General features: G+C 40.6%; 1 protein-coding gene across 1 annotated transcript in view; it reads left to right on the top strand.

The window, feature by feature from the left end:
• ZBTB34 (zinc finger and BTB domain containing 34) overlaps positions 1-22,928 on the top strand; it is a 343,310-nt gene that overhangs the window by 235,025 nt on the left and 85,357 nt on the right. The window contains exon 2 of the mRNA XM_044058562.1: positions 11,577-11,693. Within this exon, the coding sequence (XP_043914497.1) occupies positions 11,681-11,693 (13 nt within the window). The 5' untranslated portion in view covers positions 11,577-11,680. The remainder of the gene's footprint in view (positions 1-11,576; positions 11,694-22,928) is intronic.

The following is a 22,928-nucleotide window of genomic DNA, read 5'->3' as shown; positions in this document are numbered from 1 at the left end:
GCCAGACTATCCATCCGCCCAACAGAGAGTCCTGGGCTCTGGACAGAATAGGGAAGCATACTTTAGCATAAGTGACCTTTACAGTCAGGTCGCTGAACTATATGGCACATTTTGCCAGGCTTCAGTGAGACCTAATTTCTGAACTCTCAAACTTTGGCTGGAGCTGTGTCTGATGAGGTCCATGACAAAGTGGCCTCTCAGCTAGCCACCATCTAATTGATATCCAACTCCTCCATATGCCTGATATCTCACACATCAGAAGAAGCAGCTAGAGTGGCAGGTTCAGGCATTGTTCTGAGACTGCATGCTTTGATGTGCTTATGTAATTTCATGAAACCCTTCAAGGCTTCCTTTCTCAACGCTCCCATCGAAGCCTCCTCCTCCTCGTTCGGACCCAAGGTTAAAAGCACACTGGCCAGATGTGAACAGGACGGTAAGAACCTTTCTGCTCTTGGTGTCAGTTATTCTTCTCCTCAACAGGCTTTCTCCAGAAACCAGAAGAGTGGGAAGATGTGGCACAAAAAGTCTCAAGGTTCTTTCCGTGACGCACAGGTAGAGTTCTTCCCTAGAGGCAGAGGGAGAAACTCACGGGGAAGACTCCCCTTTCGGGGCAGAGGGGGTCCACATAACCAGGGTTCCAGGGATTCTTTCCCTGGCCATTCCTGCCAGCGCTCCTGAAGACCGGCCCAACTGCTTTCCTGTGGAAGTGGTTGGGGGTCGTTTCTCTTTGTACCCTTCTGCCTGGCTAATCATTACCACTGATTCTCTCTCTGGTACAAAGGATTATAACCAGAGGTTATCATATTCCCTTCGACTTTTGTCCCGCTCCCCTAACAAGCTTACCTGACGTTCCATCCAGTTAAAGGGAAGAAGCATTAGAGATTTCAAAGCTGCTAAGAAAATGTCATCCAAATAGTCCCTCCAGACCAGATAGGATCTGGATTCTACTCGAGACTATTTTTGGTGCCAAAGAAAACTGCGGACTGGAGACAAATTTGGATCTCAGTGTACTGAACAAATTTGTAAAAGTACAGAAATTCTGGATGGTCACAATACAGTCTAACCTTTCTCTTTTGGAAAAAGATGATTGGATGTGCTCGATAGATCTTCAAGATGCGTACTACCACATAAAAGTGGACAGACCATCAAGAAGATTCCTTCGCTTCCGTGTGGGAGCCAGTCATTACCAGTTCAGAGTACTGCCCTTCGGACTCTCTACAGCCCCCAGAGTGTTCTCAAAGTGCTTGGCAGTCTCCACAGCTCACTTGTGACTACAAGGATTCCAGGTGTTTCCATACCTAGACAACTGGCTCATCTCCACCCCCACCTGGCATACTCTCTCCTCACTGCAGAAAGGCTAGGCATAACCATAAACTGGCAAAAATCCAATCTCACCCCATCTCAGTCCACAGAATTAATAGGGGTCATCGTGAATAAAAAAAAATTGCAGAGCATCCATTCCAGAGCACAGAATTCTAAGGATAAAGCAGCAACTGATTCCAATCCTTTCAAGGGAAATATCCACAACTCCTTCTGTTCTCCAGTTGTTGGGTTCCATGGCAGCCTCCATTACGATTGTCCCCCCGGCCAGGTTTCACATGAGGCTTCTAAAATGGCTACTGCTCACCCAGTGGTATCCCTTTCTGTACCCTCTTTCAGCCAAGATTCGGGTAACTCACACTTGCATACAAGATTTAAATCGGTGAATGGCGTACAATCAGTCACAATGGTCTTGCCCCTTCTCCCCCCAACAGCCCAAGGCTACAGTGACGACAGATGCTTAACTGATGGGGTGGGGGGGGGGCAATTTCAGGGACAGACAGTCCAAGGTACTTGGTCCGAAATGGAGTCCCATCTGAGGACGGTGCTTCTGGCGTTGCAAGCATTCCATCCCTTGCTGCCGTCTGGGACTATTGCGATACAATCAGACAACATGGCGGAGGTCTGGTATATCAAAAAACAAGGTGGAACAAAATCTTGCCCACTTTGTCTAGAGGCCATAAGGATATGGCAATGGGCGATGGCTACCAACCGCTTTCTTCTAGCAACGCACATTCCTGGGAGTTCCAACGTGATAGCAGACAGACTCAGCAGGTGTATTCTACAACCTCACGAGTGGTCCCTGAATCCCTTGATAGCGGCGGAGATTTTCAACCACTGGGGTCTTCCTTGCTGAGACCTCTTTGCGTCCTCGACCAACTACAAATGCAGCAACTATTTCACCCTGATTCCCCGTCCGGGACAGGCACCCAGGGACGCTCTAGTCCACGATTGGCCCTCGGGTATGCTTTATGCATTTCCACCTCTCCCCCTCATTCCCCAATTTCTGAAGAAAGCCCGCCGGTTGAAGAGCAAAGTAATCCTCATAGCACTGTATTGGCCTCTTCAGATTTGGTTTCCCTTCCTTTGGCTTCACCTGTTAGGTCAACCGTGGATTCTCCATCCAACCCCGGGGTTGATCTCCCATCCGCAGAATCTGATTCACCCCAACATGAGCAGCCTGAAGCTCACAGCTTGGCTCCTCCAATTCCTTTGATTGCCAGGCAGAATGATCTTTCTTTGCCAATACGTGACATTCTTATTGCATCTCATAAGTCTTCCACCAGAATTACATATCTCAGCAAGTGGAAAAGATTTACATTTTGGCTGAAAGAAAAACAAGTAGATCCTTTTTCAGCTCCAGTGTCGATAGTACTGGAATATCTGTCTACCCTATTTCAGTCCAGTATATCTGCCTCTACCGTTAGAGTTCATTTGGCTGCAATATCCAAGTTTCATGATGGTGTCCAAGACTCTTCTCTTATGTCACACAAATTATGCAAGACTTTCATAAAAGGCGTGAATCATTTAAAACCCCCTTTTAGAGAGCCTTCTCATCCATGGGACCTGTCATTAGTCCTACAAGCTTTGACAATGCCACCTTTTGAACCAGCTTCTTCTTGAGACCTCGGATATTTGTCATGGAAAACCCTGTTTTTGGTCACCATTACTTCTGCCAGACATATCTCTGAGCTTCAAGCCTTATGCATCAAGAGACCATATTTGATTTTTCATAAAGCTAGAGCGTCATTGAGAACTAATCCTTCCTTTTTGCCAAAAGTGATCTCTGAAATGTCCATTAATCAAACCATTGAATTGCCAGTTTTCTTCTCCAGTCATTCAAACAGAGGAGAGTATTGCCTACATACCCTAGATATTCACAGGCAAATTCGCTTCTAATTGCAGGACTAAGGCTTCTCATAAATCAGACCAGTTATTTTTGGCCTATTCTGGACCTAGATTAGGATGCGCTGTTAAGGTCACATTGGCTAAATGGTTGAGACTGCGTAACCTTCATTTATAGAAAACGTAATATTCCAACACCCGCTACCATAAAGGCTCATTCTACAAGGTCGGTGGCAACTTCTGCTGCCTTCCATGCCAGAGCCTTTACATGATATTTGTGCAGCTACAACTTGGGGTACTCCTCATACCTTCATCAATCATTGCAAATTGCATTTGGCCTCCAGGGAAAGAGCATCTTTTGGTACTGTGGTGCTTCAAAATGTTCCTCCATGAGAGCTTCCCAGGAATAAAGGTAGCTGGGGACTCTGTCCCACATGTAAGGACTGAACGAGGATTAACAATATCAGATAAAAACGTTTGTCTTACCATAAAGTTCCATCTGTATTGTTGATCCTTGTTCAGTCATTACGACCCTCCCTCCTCCCCCTTGTGTGGCTTCTAGTGGATCTCACCATCCGGTTCTGTTAGGTCATTTGACCAGAGGTAGCCTCTACCTTCTTTTGACTTGCAAACTCAATCTGAGGTAACAGGGAGAGGGGAATTCTGGGTAAGAGTTTTTAGCTCGAGAGTTTGTAGCTGGCGCGAGCTTGGAAGATGGTCGGCTTGTTTCAGAGGTCGGAGCCAATACCCACATGTAATGACTGAACGAGGATCAACAATACAAACAATGGAACGGTATGGTAAGACATGACTTCTTTTTCTGTAACATCATAAGTACACATGTATGTATTCTATCCCATATTTTAAGGGAAGAATTATGAACAAGTTGGAATAAAACATCTCATTGTTTAAGCCATTTGTTTTGGAGATTGACATTATTTTTTATATTTGTTGTAAATATTGACAGTCACATGACTAACTTCAGTTAGTGTTATCAGTTTATATATTTTTTTTATTAAAGATTTATTAGGCATTGATATGTATTTACATCAAGTAACTGCTTGGCAAATGATGGCTTTATTAAATGTGATGTGTAAACCTATGTACAGATGTTCAATAGTCACCCATAAGGTTTCTAACTGATTGTTTCCGAGTGTTAATATATTCACAAATGTAAATAAATCATCTTCTGCTATAATTATGGAATGCTATAATGGGCCATTAGGTGTAATATATACTTCTATTAGGTTGTAATAGCCAGAGCAAGATTCAGACACGGTGTTCACTTCATCCCTTTCATCTTCCCCAACACTCTGGCAAGTTACTGTAACTCGTATTTCACTTTTACATTGATCATAGTTTAACTATGAAGTACTTTGTCACACTATTCCAAATAGCAGAAGAACTGCCAAGTGTAACAAAACCAAGCCTCAACAATTCCTGTCCCCACGAATCGGTGTCTAAGAGAGAGTGAAAGGGGAAACTGAGAGACGAACAAACGGGCAAAAAAAAAAAAAAACAGCGAAAACATCTAGTTGTTTATAGTGTACAGGGACTTGTGCAGACCGTCAGGCTCAAAATACAAATTCTTGAAATCTTTGTTATATAATGCCAATGGCCAATGAAGCAGAAATAACTGCAGTTTCGTTTTACAATCGTGCATGCAGAGGACTGAAGCACACAAAATGCATTGAGTGTTACAGTCCATGTACGTGAGGAAGCAGAGATTTGTGAATGTTAATGAACTTCTGTATTTCTTTTATCATTATTTCCTTTGGCTAGGTTCACAGAATAGTTACTATAACTTCAAAGACACTGACACGTCTGGATTTAAGAAGGATTGGGTTCTATATATAAAAAGAAAAAAAAATCATATGTACATTCTGTGTACGTAACTTGGAAGAGACAGGATACATGAATGCCAATGGTGCTATATTACGCCTGAGCAGAGGCATATTTCAAACTACAAGGTGAGGCAACATTTTTATTGCTCGAGGCTGTATTCAAAGCAGGAAGTGACATTAAACTGTCATATTAGACTGTTGAGACGCTAGATTGACAGGGATTTACATAAAACCAGTAACTGTAATGCTTTATACTATGCACTTTAGAATAAGTAATGTCATTTAAAACATATAAATAACAAACTATACCAGTACCAAAAGAAAAGGTGTTCAAATTGTCAACACCTGAGCTAACTGTAGTTAGTTGCCAATAAACCAGACTACCAGTGTAGTTAGTTGCCAATAAACCAGACTACCAAGAACTTTCAAAGAAATCACAATAACACATGACCCACTTAAACCATGAAAGGGTTCAAATAGTGAGTGAGGGAAGCTCTCTTAGACAGGAGTAACAAGAATAATAAGTACATACTTTTAGGATGTAGTTATGAAATCATCTTAGCTGATGCTTTGAGAGAATTAGTGAAGCCTGCATTTTTAAGATCAGTTTTCAGTTTCTTCTTTCTCACATCAACCCAGTTGTCTTTCTCAGAGGATCTTTTTAATGTAGTGGAAGATGACCAGTCCATGTCTACTGGAATTGTAATTATGTTGTTATTGTTGAAGAATGTAGACGCTTCTTCAGTATTGTTGAAGGTTCTTATGTCATTTGAATGAAAGATTCTAATTTTTGCAGGGAAAACAAGTTGTGCTTTAACTTTGTTTTGTTTTAGTAATCTCACAAGTGGCCAGGCTTTCTTCCTTAATGCTAAGACTCTTGAAGAATAATCATTGTCAAATCTTATTTGGCTCTTATTTATATGTCAAGGGACTTTTTCTCCAGGCAGATTTAAGAAGTTGTTCTTTATCTAAATAAGATAGAAATTTCACAACAAGGGATCTTGGAGGCATGTTGGTGGAAGAAGGGATAGGTTTTCCTCTGGCTTTATGTGCTCTTTCTATACTATTTGACAGGCCTTCCTTTAGATCTAATATTTCTGGAAGCCAGGAGTTTAGAAATAAAATGATCTCTTCACCTTCAACCTTATTCTTGTTTGTTCTCCTTTCCCTGCTTTCCAGGTCATCTGTTTTATTGATTAGCCATTTATTCTGTTGAAGAAGAAATTCACAGTGAGACTCTTCTTCAAGTCTCCCATCTTAGTGATGCTTCCATATCTAAAATTTTAGATTGTTGCTGCTGTAATAATTCTTTAAGGACATCAGTTTGTTTTTGACAATTGTTTTTTAGGTTTTCTAGATTGTCAATAAATCTGTCCATTTTAAGATATAGTTCAAGTAGAGTGGCAGACATCAACTGAATTTCCTTTTTCAATGAATTTTCAGAGTGGGAAGACTGAGTTGCTCATCTTCACACAGAAGAAGTAATCTCCAGACTGTTTTGACAGGAACTTTTCAATGAAAATATACTAAAGTTGATATTTTTGTAGAATTAAGGTTCCTTTTTTTTGTTTTTGTCGTTTTGGCTTTTCCCGGTTAGCGGTCGCCACAGCAGAACTCCGATCCGCTAATGATTGGCAGTAGATTTTTATGGTGCAAAGTTGCCAGCCCGACGCCCAACCTTCAGCGAAGTCACGCCCATTCACGCATGTCTTTCGGAGGCCACTCGACCATGGGGAGGACATGCAGACTCCACACAGAAGGCGCTCCAGCCGTGAATCGAACAGGAGAACCTCTTACTGCGAGACAAAAAGGTTCCTTAAGAATTTTCTACTTTTGATGAAAAAAATTGTTTTCCTGTATTCTAGTACTAGATTGTGGAGCTCATAAAAATTGCTGCTGCTAGTTAGCCATCTAGGCTCCAACCCCCCCCCCCCCCCCCAAGTTTAAAAAAAAATTGTGTGCTTTCAGTTGCAGTAGAACACACAACCCCCTAGGTGCAATTTTTATTTGAGCATAAACTCTGACCAGTCGCTGATGCCAAATTTTAGCTTTGGAGGTCTTGTATACCTCTGACAAATGTTTGAAATATGTTGCGTCTTTCGGCTTTTCCCGGTTAGGGGTCGCCACAGCAGAACTCCGGTCCGCTAATGATTGGTAGTTGATTTTTAAGTGCCGAGTTACCAGCCCTGATGCACAACCTTCAACGAAGATACACCCATTCACGCATGTCACCACGCAGAAGACGCTCTAGCTGAGAATTGAACCGGACAGCGTCTTACTGTGAGGCGACAACGCTACCGCAGCACCACCACCGCGGGTGTTTGAAATATGTATTAATATATTTAAAATCAGTAGTAGCAGCACTTTTATTGAAAAACCTTCATCCCTTGATGAAAATGTCCACATTATCCTTCTACTTAGAGAAATTCCCCACAAATGCTGATAATTCCTTATTTCACAACAAACAGAACTAGCCAGCATTCCTACAGTGACCAGAGTGTTGTGTTCCAGAATAAATCATTTCTTCACTCAAAACCAGGAAACACATGGATTTCACTCAGATGTTCTGACATTTGATATTTAAATAACCTGGTAATTTTACCAACATAAATTGCCTTGCACATGCAAACTGCCAGTTAAACAATACCCATTGTCACAAGTAATAAAATAATTTATTCAAAATCCTCATGAAGTGTACACTGAAGTGAATTCTTTGGTATTCATTGCATGATGGCAAAAAGAAGAATGACTTAATGATTTGCAATCCTTTGACTACTCCATCTGTGCCTGTTTCTTGCACTCTCCATACCTTTACCTATGGCAACAACACTGTTATATTTCAAAATATTATTTATAGGTATTAGGATATTTTGAAATTGGATGAGCAGGTGAGCAAAATGCCAGTTTGTATGTAAGTAAGCATGTACTTATTGGTCAGTTTTACGGTGGCTGTAGGACTTCATGTAGATTTGAAAAAACATAATGCTTTGTGCAAACATAAATGCAAACATTTTGAAAGCCATATTTTTATTTACTATCTATATACATCAAGCATTTATTTGCTTTGGCCATTGAAACTGGCCTAACTGATTTGTTCTTTTTGGGTTTGTTGCTGCTTGTAATAAAACTGGAATATTGTCCTTTTACAGTCATAGTGATGCTGGCATTTTTGAATGAGTGTGCTCTGTATTTGATGTGCTGTACATGTGTTATGGTGTCTCTGCATTTCCTAGTTTTGAGTGGAGAACCTTGCCAGACACACCATAAAAAAAAATATTTTTTGTTTTTCTTTCTGTCCCGCTAGTGTGTCTTGCTAGATGTTGTTCCTACCCAAGGACTTTGAAATTTCATTTAAAAGTTTATTATTTGCAGTTCTGTCCATGAAAAACCTATTGGACAGGTAAGATTTTGCTCAGAAATGTACTAGCACTTGGTATTTGGAAGGCAGCAACTTGGATTTTTTTTGCACACTTTTCTTTTGTAAACTTGATTTTCATCTCACTGGCAGGCCAGAATTTTCTTCTACAGTTTTGCTGGGTATATTCTGACAGCCAGCACCCCATGGGGACACCTAACTACGTCAGTATTTTTCCATGGGTAAGTACTCATACTGCAGCAGTGATCCTTACAGTGAATGTAGTACAATACTGTAAGTAAATTAATTATAGCAGTGGTGTTTTTCATGTGGATCATTGTTGCATCAGTAGCATTTGGGTTCCAGCTGTAGGCAAGGGCTGACATTTGGCGAGACTTTCAGTTCTTGATGCCCTTCCCAGCCAGGCTGACTTTTCCTTCCCGTGATTGTTGTATTGCTCCTGATTTAAAGAGGAGTCGACCAGTGCCACAGTCTGCCTTCCCACAAACAAGTTTTGGGAAGCTGCTCTGTTTTTGATGTCCTGTGTACTTCATTTCCTTTATAAACTCAAAACTTGCTGGTTAGATAAATAACTCATTGGGGGAAATCCTATTTTATTCCATTTTTCTTGTTTTGGAAACATTAAAGATGTTCTTCGTGTTTCACTGCTGCAGTCCTAACCATTGGGTTATCCATGCTGTGGTAACCCTCAGTCGGTCCAAATACCAGAGTCAAGGTTTTTGTGCATCAGCTGTTGTTGCTTGCTGGGTGACGTCAGGTCATTCGAGCTATTAAGGAGAGCAGGTGATGCCATTACCTCAGTCTTTCTTCCTTGGAGCCCGTAGCAGAAGCAATTCGCATCAGTGCCAGTCGGCTGTTTCCAGGTTACGAACTTCAGCTGAAAACATCTAAAGCCAAGTACCCCGTTAGGATTCTTTTTCTTGCACTAACCGATGTCCGAAAAAGTCCATAACTGTCTCGCCTGTGGCAAGCAAATGCCACACACACTTCCATTCTTACTCCGTCACTTGCTTAGGCCAAGATCATGATGTACCCGCTGTCCTGTGCCCTCTTTTAACGCTAGAACTATTCATCGTAGAGCTCTGTTTGTAGCCAGTTATTTCGTCTTCCATCTCAGGTTACCGATATGACGTCCGTCAGTCAGCAAACCGCAGATGATCTGAAAAAATGTAAAGAATAAGGATAGCGATAGACTGCATAAGGCCAAGCCTTCCAACGAGACCACCACTAAATGGGTCATCATTTGGGAATTCAGTGAGGCGCTTTCGCAGCTCCTGATGCCCGACTTGATTACTTCGCAGGCTTCTACTGAGACTCTCTAGGAGTCCTGTGTGCCGCAGATGTCTGCATCATCTAACGGCTGTCTCTGTATCGGTTGTGTCTGGAGCCGCTAAATAAATAACTCATTGGGGGAAATCCTGTTTTTTTTTTTTTTTTTTCTTGTTTGGAAACATTAAAATTGTGTAAATATTCTAGGAGCTTGCTGGTGCTCATATGCTTTGGCCCTTGCCATGCTGCGTCTTTCCCTGAAAAGAAAATAGTGTGTTTGGGGGCATCAGATTCCTCGCAAAGATTTCTACTTAGTTTTATTTATTTATTTTTTTTTAACCTGTGATGTGTCCTCTTGTGTTGCCTTTACAACTGTTAAAAGAAATACATTAGGGATGGCTTTTTGGGATTTGACCAGTGGAAGCTGGATAACTTTTCCCACCTGGCTGCCATGTTGAACAGCTCAAAGTAGTCTCTTTTGAATATCCCAATGAAAAAGCATAAAGGTCTGTTGCACTGTAAGCTTCTGTAGTCTCTCAGCTCTGAGGAACTTCGGAGGTGGTGGAAGGGAGGGCATTATCACACTTGCCAGAAGTATATGTGTGTGTAATATATATATGTATGTATATATGTATGTATATATATATATATATATATATCTTATAAGTCGTGTATATATATATATATATATATGTGTGTGTGTGTGTGTGTGTGTGTATATATATATATATACATATATATATATATATATATATATATATATATATATACATATATATATATATATATATATATACATATATATATATATACATATATATATATATATATATATATATATATATATATATATATATACACATATATATATATATATGTATACATATATATATATATATATATATATATATATATATATATATATATATATATATATGGATATATTATATATATATATATATATATATATATATATATATATATATATATATATATATATATATATGTATGTGTGTGTATATATATATATATATATATATATATATCTATATATATATATATATCTATATATATATATCTATATAGATATATATATATATATATATATATATATATCTATATATATATATATATATATATATATATATAGATAGATATAGATAGATATAGATGAGAGATAGATGAGAGAGAACGAAGAACGAAGTGGAACAAAAGGAGATTGCATTGGTTGGCAAAAAGTTTATATGCCTGAGATACCCTACCCCCAAAGTACCAGCCCCTTTACCCAAGGGGTTTGCAGACCAAAAATGTCTGTAAAGGCAAAAGATTAGCAAGTGTACCTTGGGTTTTGTGTGCTTCTCAGTCGGTAAAGCCTAAAAAAACAATTAGAGTGATTACAAAGAAAAAAAAACTGAAAGTGGTGTGAGTTGCTTCTCCATTATACCCTGGGGGTGGCCAGTATCTTAGTCTTGTGAATAAACTCAGCTTTTCTTTGGAAATGCCTGTTAAAACACAAGTTGAAGAGGCATGATGGACAATAGTGTGTTGTAATTTCCCAAGAACAAGAAATCGTACTACAGCAATAATCCTAGTATTTGAGTATCTACTGTTATGGTGAGTTTGCACACACAATTTAACTTTTGTAGAAGGATAGTTCAGTAGATAATATATTATTACCCTACTGCAGACTTGCTCAGAAGTCTTGCATATTGTTTCTGTTTATTTCATCAGAGTGGAGTGTAACATGGCTCTACATTTTTGGTTAAATTATTCCGTTATATTCATGAAAGTTTGCTGGTAGTTACAAATTTCCGAACTCGTAGTTATCTGTTTAACTTGCTTGTCAAGGTTTGCAGAGTTTATAAATAAAATAAAATGTCTTTTTTATGCAAGTAAACTTATTTATCTTTTCTTTCGACCAGGAATGTTGCTGTATCTTTGAACTCTCTTTAAATTCCCTTTCTGCAACTTTTCAACTCTCCTCTCATCTGTTTGAAAATTGGTGAGTTCATCACCTTTTTGCATCATGAGTACAAATGGTAAGTCACCCTTCTGCTTTGTCCCCATTTGTAATTAACCAAATTATTTTGCTAAGGTGGATTGTACTAGTGATTTGCCCACAGTTGCTTCTTGATATATCAGTCTATGGAATTGTAAAACAGATGGCAGTGGCCAATTTCAGATCTCTCCAGTATAAGCTTTGAGATATTGATATCCATTATTTGTTTTTCCTTGCGTATTTCTGAACTTTTTAACTCACTAAACTGTCTCCGTATAGTTATATTAAGTTGTCTTATCCTATCTTTGCACTGTCTTTGTAATTAAGATAATATTGAGTTAATTTTATTTTGATTTGACTCTTGCTATAATATGATTATTTTGATATTGCATTTAAATATTTGTCAAATCAGTTAAGAAGTATTGGAAAAGAAACTTAATTATATATTCACGAGTACTGTGTTAACAGGCAAAGCAAAAGACCTGTAAACTGATGTATGATTCTGAAAGCTGTGCACACCAACCTCTTAACTGTGGTGATGACTACTTCTGTTTAGGACACACCAAAGACCTAAACACCAAGTGCAGGAGAAAACTGTTCTTTGCGTTTCGCTGTTGCAGTCATCAAATTTGGGTTATCCTGCCAGTGGTAGCCCTCAGTCGGCCCGAATACCAGAAGCTTAGTATTTCTCTGTCGGTTGCTGTTGCTCCAGGACTGACATCAGGTCGTCAGTGGTGTAAAATTAGGCAGCCGACGCCATTACATCAGTCTTTCTTGCCAAGGAGCCCGAAGCAGAAGCAGTTTGCATGAGTGCCGGTCAGACACTATCTGAGTTTTCGTTTGCAATTTGAAGTTGAAGTCTTCTAAAGCTAAGTACCCCATTGGGGATCCTTTTTTCTTGCTCTAACTGATGTTAGAAAAAGTCAACAATTGTCTCTCCTCTGGAAAGCAAATACCACACAGACTTCCATTCTTACTGCGTCATCTGTTTAGGCCCAGACAACGATGTCCCTCGCTGTCACTTTTGTTCTTTGTTCAACGCTAAAACTATACGTTGTCGGGCCCTTTTTGTAGCTAAATATTTTCGCTCTCAGTCCTCTTGTTCCGATATGGCTTTGGTAAGCCATCCGACTACTGATCTTCTGAAAAAAGTAAGGATAAAGACCGACTGCACGGTCCAAAACTGCTGACGACTCTTCCGTTAAGCCAGTAGTCAGTTCTCCAGTCCACAGTGAGGCGCTTTCGCAGCCCCGGATGCCTGCTTCTGTGGATTCGCAGGCCACTACAGAGACCCATTCGGAGTCCAATATGCCGCAAGGCTCTTCAGCTAAGGATCCTGCAGATGTCTCTACCTTAGATGGGTCCGGAGCCGCTAAGCAGTCACCGGCTTCCGGGGAAGTTCTTCGCACTACCGATACTCAACACAAACAGACGGCTTCTTTTGCGTCTTCAGTTTTTTCTAAAACTACCGAGTTTCTAAGGCCCATGATACAAACTAAGCCTAAAAAAACAACGACCCAAGCTCAGGCACCTGCTTCCATGCCTTAATCTCAAATGCTTAAAATGGTGGAATACCTTATTATGCTTATTAGGGGAAGCCAGGCTACCCCTTCCAAAAGAAGGAGAGACTTTTTCCCAGTAGTTTTATCTGAACAGGAGTCCGATGACTCTGAAGTTTCTGAATATAAAGACATGCAACCCCTCTCTGCTTATGAGGATTCTGATGCAGAAGAATCCATTCCTTCTGCTTCTCCTCCGAGGATTTTTCATTTGGTGAAACCCTACATACTTTAAGGGAGCATTTCCAGTGATAATGTCAGGACCATCCTCAGTCAAAGTAGAGACTCCGGGAATTTTCTTAAGATTTACCACAGCACAGACCTTTAGCCATTCTTCCTGTCCTGGATGTTGTGGATGATGTTTTTATGGAATCCAGTTTGACTCCTGACACCCTTCCTCCTGCTCCCAGGAAACATGACAGGTACTCCAGAGTCCCTGACTCTGACAAATTATTTTTCAAAAATCCTGCTGCTGACCCAGAGGTCATCTCCCAAGGACCTAAAGGAATTAAAGCAACCTCAGCTAAGAATCCCACTCCCTCAGACAGGGATTCCCAAGCTTTAGACAGATGGGGGTAAAAAAGTATACACCTCTGCAACTCTTGCTATTAGAGCACTAAATTGTCAGTTCCGCATACTGAAATATCAGCAGCATATCCAGGAACTCCTCAAACAAAAAAAATCTTCCTTTCCTGCTTGTGCAGAAAATAAAGAATTACAAGAGCTTATGCATTCTGCAAGCCAAGTTACTAAGCACACCTTGCAATGCGGCTTTGATGCCTTAGAAGCTTCTTGCAGGGCAGCAGTCACTGGTTCTGCCCTTAGAAGGCATGCTTGGCATAAGGAACAGACCTTGCCAGACAATGTCAAATGAAAATTATTGGACGCACCAGTGAACAAAGGCAATTTGTTTGGCACCAAGGCAGAAGAAGTCTTAAAAAAGATGCAAGAAAAAGCTAAATCTATGCAGGCAGTTAAAAACTTTTTACAGGTCCAGCCTTCGAGGTTCAGTAGGCATTGCCCCGCCAAGCACTGGTCCTTTCTGGCCCCCTTCAGGCCAGCTCAGCCAAGACCTAGGGAAAGCAGACCCCCAGACAGCAGTCTCAGGGAAATCAGAGATCTATGCAATGGAATTCCTTCTCTTCAAAAACAGGGAGTGCTAAGCCACCCTCTTGTGGTAAGAGCTCACAATGACTTTACACCTCCACCGCTTACCTCTGCCCACCTGCTTGTGCCCTTAGGAGGAAAAGTCTCCTTTCATGCAAACAACTGGGCTTCTATTACCAACGACTGATGGGTCCTCAACATAGTGTCCCAGGGATACAGATTTTATTTCCACACTCTGCCAACCTCAAAAGGGTTCCCAGATCTTCTTCCAAATCAGTGGGCAGAGGCCAAAAAGCAAGTCCATTCCCTGCTCTCCATGAGGGCAATACAGCATGTTCCTGCAGAACATATAGGCCAAGGTTTTTATTCCAGACTTTTCCTGGTACCCAGAAAAGAGGGCACGTGGCGCCCAATCCTCAATCTATCCAATCTAAACACCTTTCTGGTGATAGCAAAATTCAGAATGCTCTTCCTCCAGCAGCTTCTTCCTGTGCTTTCCAAGGATGCTTGGTTAGCCACCCTAGACCTAAAAGAGGCCTACCTACACATCCCAGTCAGGGAATCTTGCAGGAAATGTCTACGTTTCAGGGCAGGATCTATGCACTTTCAGTTCTCTGTGCTTCCCTTTGGCTTATCCACTGCTTCCTAGAGTTTTCACAAAATGCCCCTCTCCAGCCATTGCTTTTTGCAGACAAAGAAATATTCAAATTTACCCCTACTTAGACGATTGCCTGATTCTGGCAGACAGGAAAAGATGATGTTTTTCGTGTTTCATTTTTGCAGTCATCACACTTGGGTTATCTGCCTGCAAGTAGGCCTCAGTCGGCTCGAATACCAGAGACTTAGTATTTCTGCGTCGGATGCTGTCACTCAAGGACTGACGTCAGTCATCAGGGGTATAAAAACAGGCAGCTGATGCCATTACATAAGTCTTTCTAGCTGAGGAACCCAAAGCTGAAGCATTTCGCAAGTGTCAGTTGGCCGATACCAGAGTTTTCATTTACGAAGTGAATCATCCTGAAGTCTTCTAAAGCCAGTGGTAGCTGGTGACTTCAAATCACAGGGGGGGCTGCAGGAGACAGCTGAATGGGTGGGGTCAAGGGGAGGGGGTGTGGTCAACCAGAAAGGGGAGGAGCTATGCACAAAACCACAAAAAACTAACTTTAATTAAATACGCTGCCCTGGGTGGCAAACCATCATTATGAAAGTCCAATCAAGACAAAAATAAGTGTAGAAGAATAAAAATATTTCAATGCATTGGCTGAATGACAGCTTACTTAATATCTAGATGGAAACAAAAGGTTGTGAGGCATGAAAAAATAAATTACTTTTTAAATACATTACTGGAATGCCAGTCAGAATAAAGTATAAGAAAAACCAGAAGCACTCCACTCAAACCACTTCTCCTTGCACTGCAGTCCTAATTATAATATATTCAGCTTTATTAAAGTACCAAGTAACATGCTGAAAGTAGAAATCTATGTGATGCCCCCACTTGTAAAAATGTTTCTTATCCAAAAAAGACCTGCTGCCTGACAACTTGTTTCATGGGGAAAACATGATAAAAGTAAAAAATGAAAAGCAAACAAGAAACAAGCTCAAGATACATTGCTTAAAGGATTACTGTACAGGTTATGGACCACACATGATTGGCATTCTGTTTAGTTTACGGGTAAAGTCTGTAGAGATGACTGGAAGTCTCCAACAAGTGTAATGAGCTTTTAAAATAATGGAATCCTGTCCTTTAATACCCGAGGCTTATACATTATCTAGTCAAGTATTCTCTGCATGGCAACAACAGAAAGGCTTTCAATGTTGGCAATTCTTTAACAGTATGCTTATTAAAGCTTACTTGCATCTTACGATCTCAGACAAGCTTACCTTATGGTCATTAAAGCATTGCTACTTAAAAACACAGAGCAACAGGCACTTTGAGTAATAAGCATAAATCAACAGTACAAAAATATGACAGAAACCAGACCATTCTGCAAAATCAAGGACAGATGAAAAGCCACTGTAGTACTTATGCAGTGTGTCCTCCCCATCCAAGGTAGATACAACTACTCCTTGCCTTGCTTGGACACATCCAGAGTCACTACATGGGGAGTGGGGTGCAACAAGCATGTCACAATTTGAAATCTCTCTGGCTGACTGTGATGGCCCTGACACATTTGTCATACCTCTCAACCTCAAGAGCAAGAAATCTGGACAAAGCCATACACAGAAGTGGGACAAAGGCCCAACAATAAGGACAATTTTTAAATATTGCTCTAATAAACTTAGAAAGATAATAGAATAGGTCTTGCATTAGTATGAATTTTCTGAAGGGTATAAAATCTGAAACTCAAATGTCTGTCATTTTCTAACTTCAGTCTTTAGTGATGTCACTAATTTGCCAAAAAACACAATTTTATGAAAAATGGACAAAACGTGATGCAAAAATATAAAATAGACACACAATACAGCTGCTACCTGTCAAAGAAGGGACACTTCAATATTAGTACTGCTACCTTGAGCAGCTGACAAAATATAAAAGAATCTACATGCATTTCAAGTAATCTATAACTTTGATTATTACAGTTATTTCTTAATTGTAAACCCTCCATGTTTTCTTCCAAAATTGCTATTTTGTGGAGGGATTATAAGGGGGAAGAGCAACATTTTGAGCCAAAAATTGGGGACAGTTGAGAGGTTGGCTATGCCTAATTCTATAAAGCAATTTATTTGCATGTACCTCTCAGCCTGTTAATGCAGTAAATCTGAACAAGGCCAAATATATTGGGGGCACATATAAACAGTACTAAAAATTGCTCTTGTATAAATTGAGACAGTTGATGGAACAGCTGTTACTTTAACATGCATTTTTCTGAAGGTTATGAAGTCTGAAACTTAAGAGTGACTTCTGGCAAATCATTTAGGAATTAAAACTACAAATTTTATGAACAACAAACCAAAAATAAGAAGCAAAAATCTATTCATTCTTTGAAAATCTGGACAGTTGGGAGGTATAGTTCAGCTGGGCCTGTCTGAGTTTGCTGCCCTTCCCCCCTTGACAAAATAATGGTTGAATGGAGCCTCTGCAGCCATTCCAATGAACCATTATACTTGGCTATTTCACTCCATTTACCATAAACACTAATGTGCATACTGCTTTACTTCTATGATGAGTTGGACTTCATTTGAAAGTTTTATTTTGTATTTTACAGCACAAACACTAAGTCATCTGTTAAACAAAGCAATGCAGTCTCACAATGAAACCTTAGCATTAAAACTTCTCTGCCCTTGAAACTCACATTCATTGAAACAGCATTGAAACCCACATTCAAAGAAAATACATTTTGCCAGTGGCAGATAAAGATTAATTTTGGGCTGTTTTCGAATCATAGGCTCCTTGCATATGAAACGTACATGTGCTCTTTGATACACCTTCCTCATTGTACTAAAATTATATTCCTTGTACAATACAGTACACTTGTTACAGGGTGTTTTAAATTTGTTTTGAGCATTTTTTCCAGTAAGCAATGAAACAAACCATATGCACCCATAATGGCAAAACTGCCCAGTTGAGAACATTTATCATAAAAAAGTCTACTCAGACTTCCACAGTCCACCATTATTAGTAAATATACACAATTCTACAGTCCACCATTATTAGTAAATATGCACAATTCCATAGTCCACCATTATCAGTAAATATGCACAATTCTACAGTCCACCTTTATCAGTAAATATGCACAATTCTACAGTCCATTATCAGTAAATATGCACAATCTCTGAAGTCAGTCATCTAAATAATTCCACATTAAAGAAATCTGTAACTAATGAAGCGGTTGCTGCTAGCAATCACCTTTATATTTCATGGTTTCATCGAAAAATTAAGTGTCTGTTGCCCCTCAGGAATAAATTGCCTATATTACATTAAAAAAATGATACGCTAGTAATAATATTGCAAGAGGAAATGGATGGCAAACTGATAACGAACTCATAGTTAGTATCTTCACCAAGGAGAACATTCTCAGTACGGCAGCATCTACCCCTTGTGGGAGTAGAACCCACAACCTTCTGCATCAAAAGCAAGTACACTGCCTGTTGTGCTATAGTATTAACTTGGCAAAGCACTAAACTTCTATTCCCCTGCAGCTCTCAGTTCCTTGTAAAATCTACTCAATACTCAACTGCATCTCAACTTCGCAGCTCAAGAAAACTGGAAAAAGCCAAAATGTATTGGGGTCAAAAGCCCAAAAACAGGGACACATTAAACATTGCTTGTATAATCTTGGAAAGTTGCTAGAATAAAATGTTGTGTTGCCACCATATATTTTACTGCCAAGGTCCCTGAGCAAAAACAGTCAGAGTAACATACCACTCGCCACATCAGCTGCTTTGTAAAAGAGAGGAAGACTGAAACTTAAATGGCTATCATTTAGTGAATTCAGTTCTCACCATAGCTGTCAACCTCTTAGTACAAAACACCTGGACAAACCCAGTAATGAGGGAATACAGCCCTCAAACATATTCAGTGAATTCAGTTCTTGCCATAGCTGTCAACCTTAGCACAAAAACCTGGACGAAGCCAATAATGGGGGAATACAGTCCCAAAAATAGGGACAAATTTAAAATATTCATCTTATAAACTTCGAAAATTGCTAAAAAAAAAAAAAAGGTTGTGCTACTATGTATTCTGAAGAACATGAAGTTGGAAATTCAAATGCCGGTCAATTTTACTGCGGACAGAACAAAAACAATTTTCAGCAGAGACGCAGGGATTAAAACTGCAGACACGTCTTTGTAAAATGGCAGGGCACCAGAGCAAATCCACACAAACACAGGGAGGAGATGCAGACTCCACACAGAAGCCACCCCAACCAAGAATCAAGCCAGAAAACCTATAGCTGTGAGGCAACAATACTACCACTGCACCATCAATTATGCAAGAAATTAAACATTCAGAAACCTGAAGTCTGAAATTCAAATGCCTGTCAATTTTACTGCGGACAGAACAAAAACAATTTTCAGCAGAGACGCAGGGATTAATACTGCAGACACGTCTTTGTAAAATGGCAGGGCACCAGAGCAAATCCACACACATACAGGGAGGAGATGCAGACAGAAGCCACCCCAACCAAGAATCAAACCAGAAAACCTATAGCTGTGAGGCAACAATACTATCACTGCACCATCAATTATGCAAGGAATTAAACATTCAGAAACCTGAAGTCTGAAATTCAAATGCCTGTCAATTTTACTGCGGACAGAACAAAACCAATTTTCAGCAGGGATTAAAACTGCAGACACGTCTTTGTAAAATGGCAGGGCACCAGAGCAAATCCACACAAACACATGGAGGAGATGCAGACTCTACACAGAAGTCACCCCAACCAAGAATCAAACCAGAAAACCTATAGCTGTGAGGCAACAATACTACCACTGCACCATCAAATATGCAAGGAATTAAACATTCAGAAACCCTTAAGTCTGAAATTCAAATGCCTGTCAATTTTATTTAACATTTTTTAATCAGGACAGTCTGACTTGGAACAAATAAACAATTTTCAGCAGAGGCCCAGGAAGAAATAATGCAGACATGTCTTTGTAACATGGGAGGACACAAAAGCAAACCCACACAAACACAGGGAGAAGATACAGACCCCACAAAGAAGGAACCCCAGCCAAGAATCAAACCCAAGAACCTGCAGCTGTGAGGCAACAATGCTACTACTACACCATCAAATATCAAGCATTGCAACATTTGCAAACCACAGATATTATGAGGAACAGATCAGATCGAATATGAGGCAAAAATCTGAAATTTTTTTACAAATGGTGGTGGGTAGGGAACTCAAGTCTTTAACACCTGCATACAGGGTACAGGGTTCAAGCCTGAGGTATTCCCTACCACACCACCATAAGCACCTGGGGCATTTTCACACACACACACACACACACACACACACACACACACACACACACACACACACACACACACAAGTAAAGCATAAGCACCATACACTAACTCACTCAAGTAAAGCATAAGCACCATACACTAACTCACTCCAGTAAAGCATAAGCACCATACACAAACTAACTCACTCCAGTAAAGCATAAGCACCATACACAAACTCCAGTAAAGCATAAGCACCATACACAAACTCCAGTGAAGCATAAGCACCATACACAAACTCCAGTGAAGCATAAGCACCATACACAAACTCCAGTGAAGCATAAGCACCATACACAAACTCCAGTGAAGCATAAGCACCATACACAAACTCCAGTGAAGCATAAGCACCATACACAAACTCCAGTGAAGCATAAGCACCATACACAAACTCCAGTAAAAGCATAAGCACCATACACACAAATAAAGGTAAAAAGCACCATACACACAAATAAAGGTAAAAAGCACCATACACACACAAATAAACATTGTAAATTAAAGGTAAAAAGCACCATACACTTACCTGAATATATCCAGCTAACGTACATCCTTCCCGTGCAATACTGCAAGACCCGCGAGATCCCAAGGAAAGCCCGACGAGATCCTAATGCTCCTTCCCGAGTCCTGCTGCTGCTCTTGCAGTCCGGACGCGACCCATAATCCTGGCGAGTCTGTGCACTTTAAAAGTGCACAGACGTCTCCTTGTGTCCCCCTATGGGGACTGCCGGACTGCCTTGAGCATGCGCATAGACCGACAGTAGTCGGGACTACTGCGCATGCGCGAAGTCCGCGAATTTCAAAAAATACATTTTTTTTATTTTTCTTTCTATTTTTTATTTTGAGGGGGCTGCAGTCCGGCAGCCCGATGCCACGAGCCGCCCCTGTCTAAAGCTGAGTACCCAATTGGGGATCCTTTATTCTTGCTCTAACCGGTCAGAAAGTTAATTGTCTTTCCTGTGGAAACCAAATACCACACAGAGATTTTCATTCTTACTGCGTCACCTGTTTAGGCCCAGACCACGACATACCTCGCTGTCAGTTTTGTGCCTTGTTCAACGCCCGAACCATTCGTCGTCAGGCCCTTATTGTCACTAAATGCTTTTGTTCTCTATCTCCGTATTCCAAAATGGGTTGGGTAAGCCATCTGACTACCGATATTCCAAAAAAACATAAGGATAAAGACAGAGAGTCTGCACAGGTTCATAGCTGCCGATGACACCTCCGTTAAGCTAGTTACCGAGACCCGTTTGGAGTCCGGTATGCCGCGAGACTCTTCTTCAATTATGGAACCGGTGGAAGTCTCTACCTTGGATGGGTCCAGAGCCACCGAGCATGCACCGGCTTCTGAGGAAGTTCTTCATACTACCGATGTTTGACACAAACCAACTACTTCAGTTCTGTCTAAAACTGCCGAGTTTGTAAGGCCAAGAGTACACGCTACGCCTAGAAAACCAATGACCAAAGTGCATGCACCTGCTCCCTTGCCACCAAGTAAAATGCTTAGAATGGCAGAAGACCTTATTATGCTGATTAGGGGAAGTCAACCTTCCCCTGCCAAGAGAAAAAGGGACAAGTCCACAGCAGCTTCAACAGACCAAGAGTCTGACAACTCTGAGGTTTCTGATTATGAAGACATGCCCTTATCTGCTTAGGAGGATTCTGATGCAGAGGAATCCATTCCCTCTGCCTCTACTCCAGAGGATTTTTCTTTTGGTGAAACCTTACATGCTTGGAGAGCATTTCCACTGGGAATGCCAAGACTATCCTCAGTCCAAAAAGAGACTCGGAGAATTTGTAGACTTGCCAAAACACAGGCCTTTAGCAATACTACCAGTCCTGGAAGTTGTTGATGTCTTTATGGAATCCAGTCTTACTCCTGATACTTTACCCCCTGCCCCTAGGAAACCAGATAGGTACTACAGAGAGTACCTGACTCTCTCAATTTTCTTTTCAAAAATCCTACTGCTGACCCAGATATCATTTCCCAGGGGCCTAAAGATATCAAGGCAACTACAGCTAAGAATCCCACCCCTTCGGACAGGGATTCCAGAGCATTGGACAGATGGGGTAAGAAAGTATATACCTCTGCAACTCTTGCCATTAGGGCTTTGAATTGTCAGTTTCACATGCTGAAGTACCAACAACATTATGGAACTTGTTAAGCAAAAAATAGCTACCTTTACAGACTGTGCAGAAAATAAAGAACTGCAAGAGCTTGCGCATTCTGCAAGCCAAGTCAGCAAGCATACATTGCAGTGTGGCTTTGACAACCTAGAAGCATCTTGCAGGGCAGCAGTCACCAGTTCTGTACTGAGAGGGCATGCTTGGCTTAAGGAGCAGACCTTACCAGATCTTGTCAAATCCAAGTTAATAGACGCTTCTTTGAACAAGGACAATCTGTTTGGCACCAAAGCAGAAGAGGATGATGTTAGTTTTTCACTGTTGCAGTCATTACATTTGGGTTATCTGCTTGCAGGTAGCCCTCAGTCAGCCTGATTAACAAAGTCTTGGGTCCTGCGTCGGTTGCTGTCCCATCTTCCATGATGTCAGGTCGTCAGGGGTGTAAAACATGCAGCCGACGCCATTACATCCATCTTTCTTGCCATGCGGTTCCCAAAAAGAAGCAGTTAAGTGCCGGTTGGCCGACTCCTGAAATTTTCGTTTGAGTTTC

This window comes from Protopterus annectens, chromosome 16.part0 (genome assembly GCF_019279795.1).
Source record: "Protopterus annectens isolate FY-2018-M chromosome 16.part0, PAN1.0, whole genome shotgun sequence".
In the NCBI taxonomy this organism is placed as follows: Eukaryota; Metazoa; Chordata; order Ceratodontiformes; family Protopteridae; genus Protopterus; species Protopterus annectens.
This window is presented reverse-complemented; position numbering and strand designations above follow the sequence as displayed.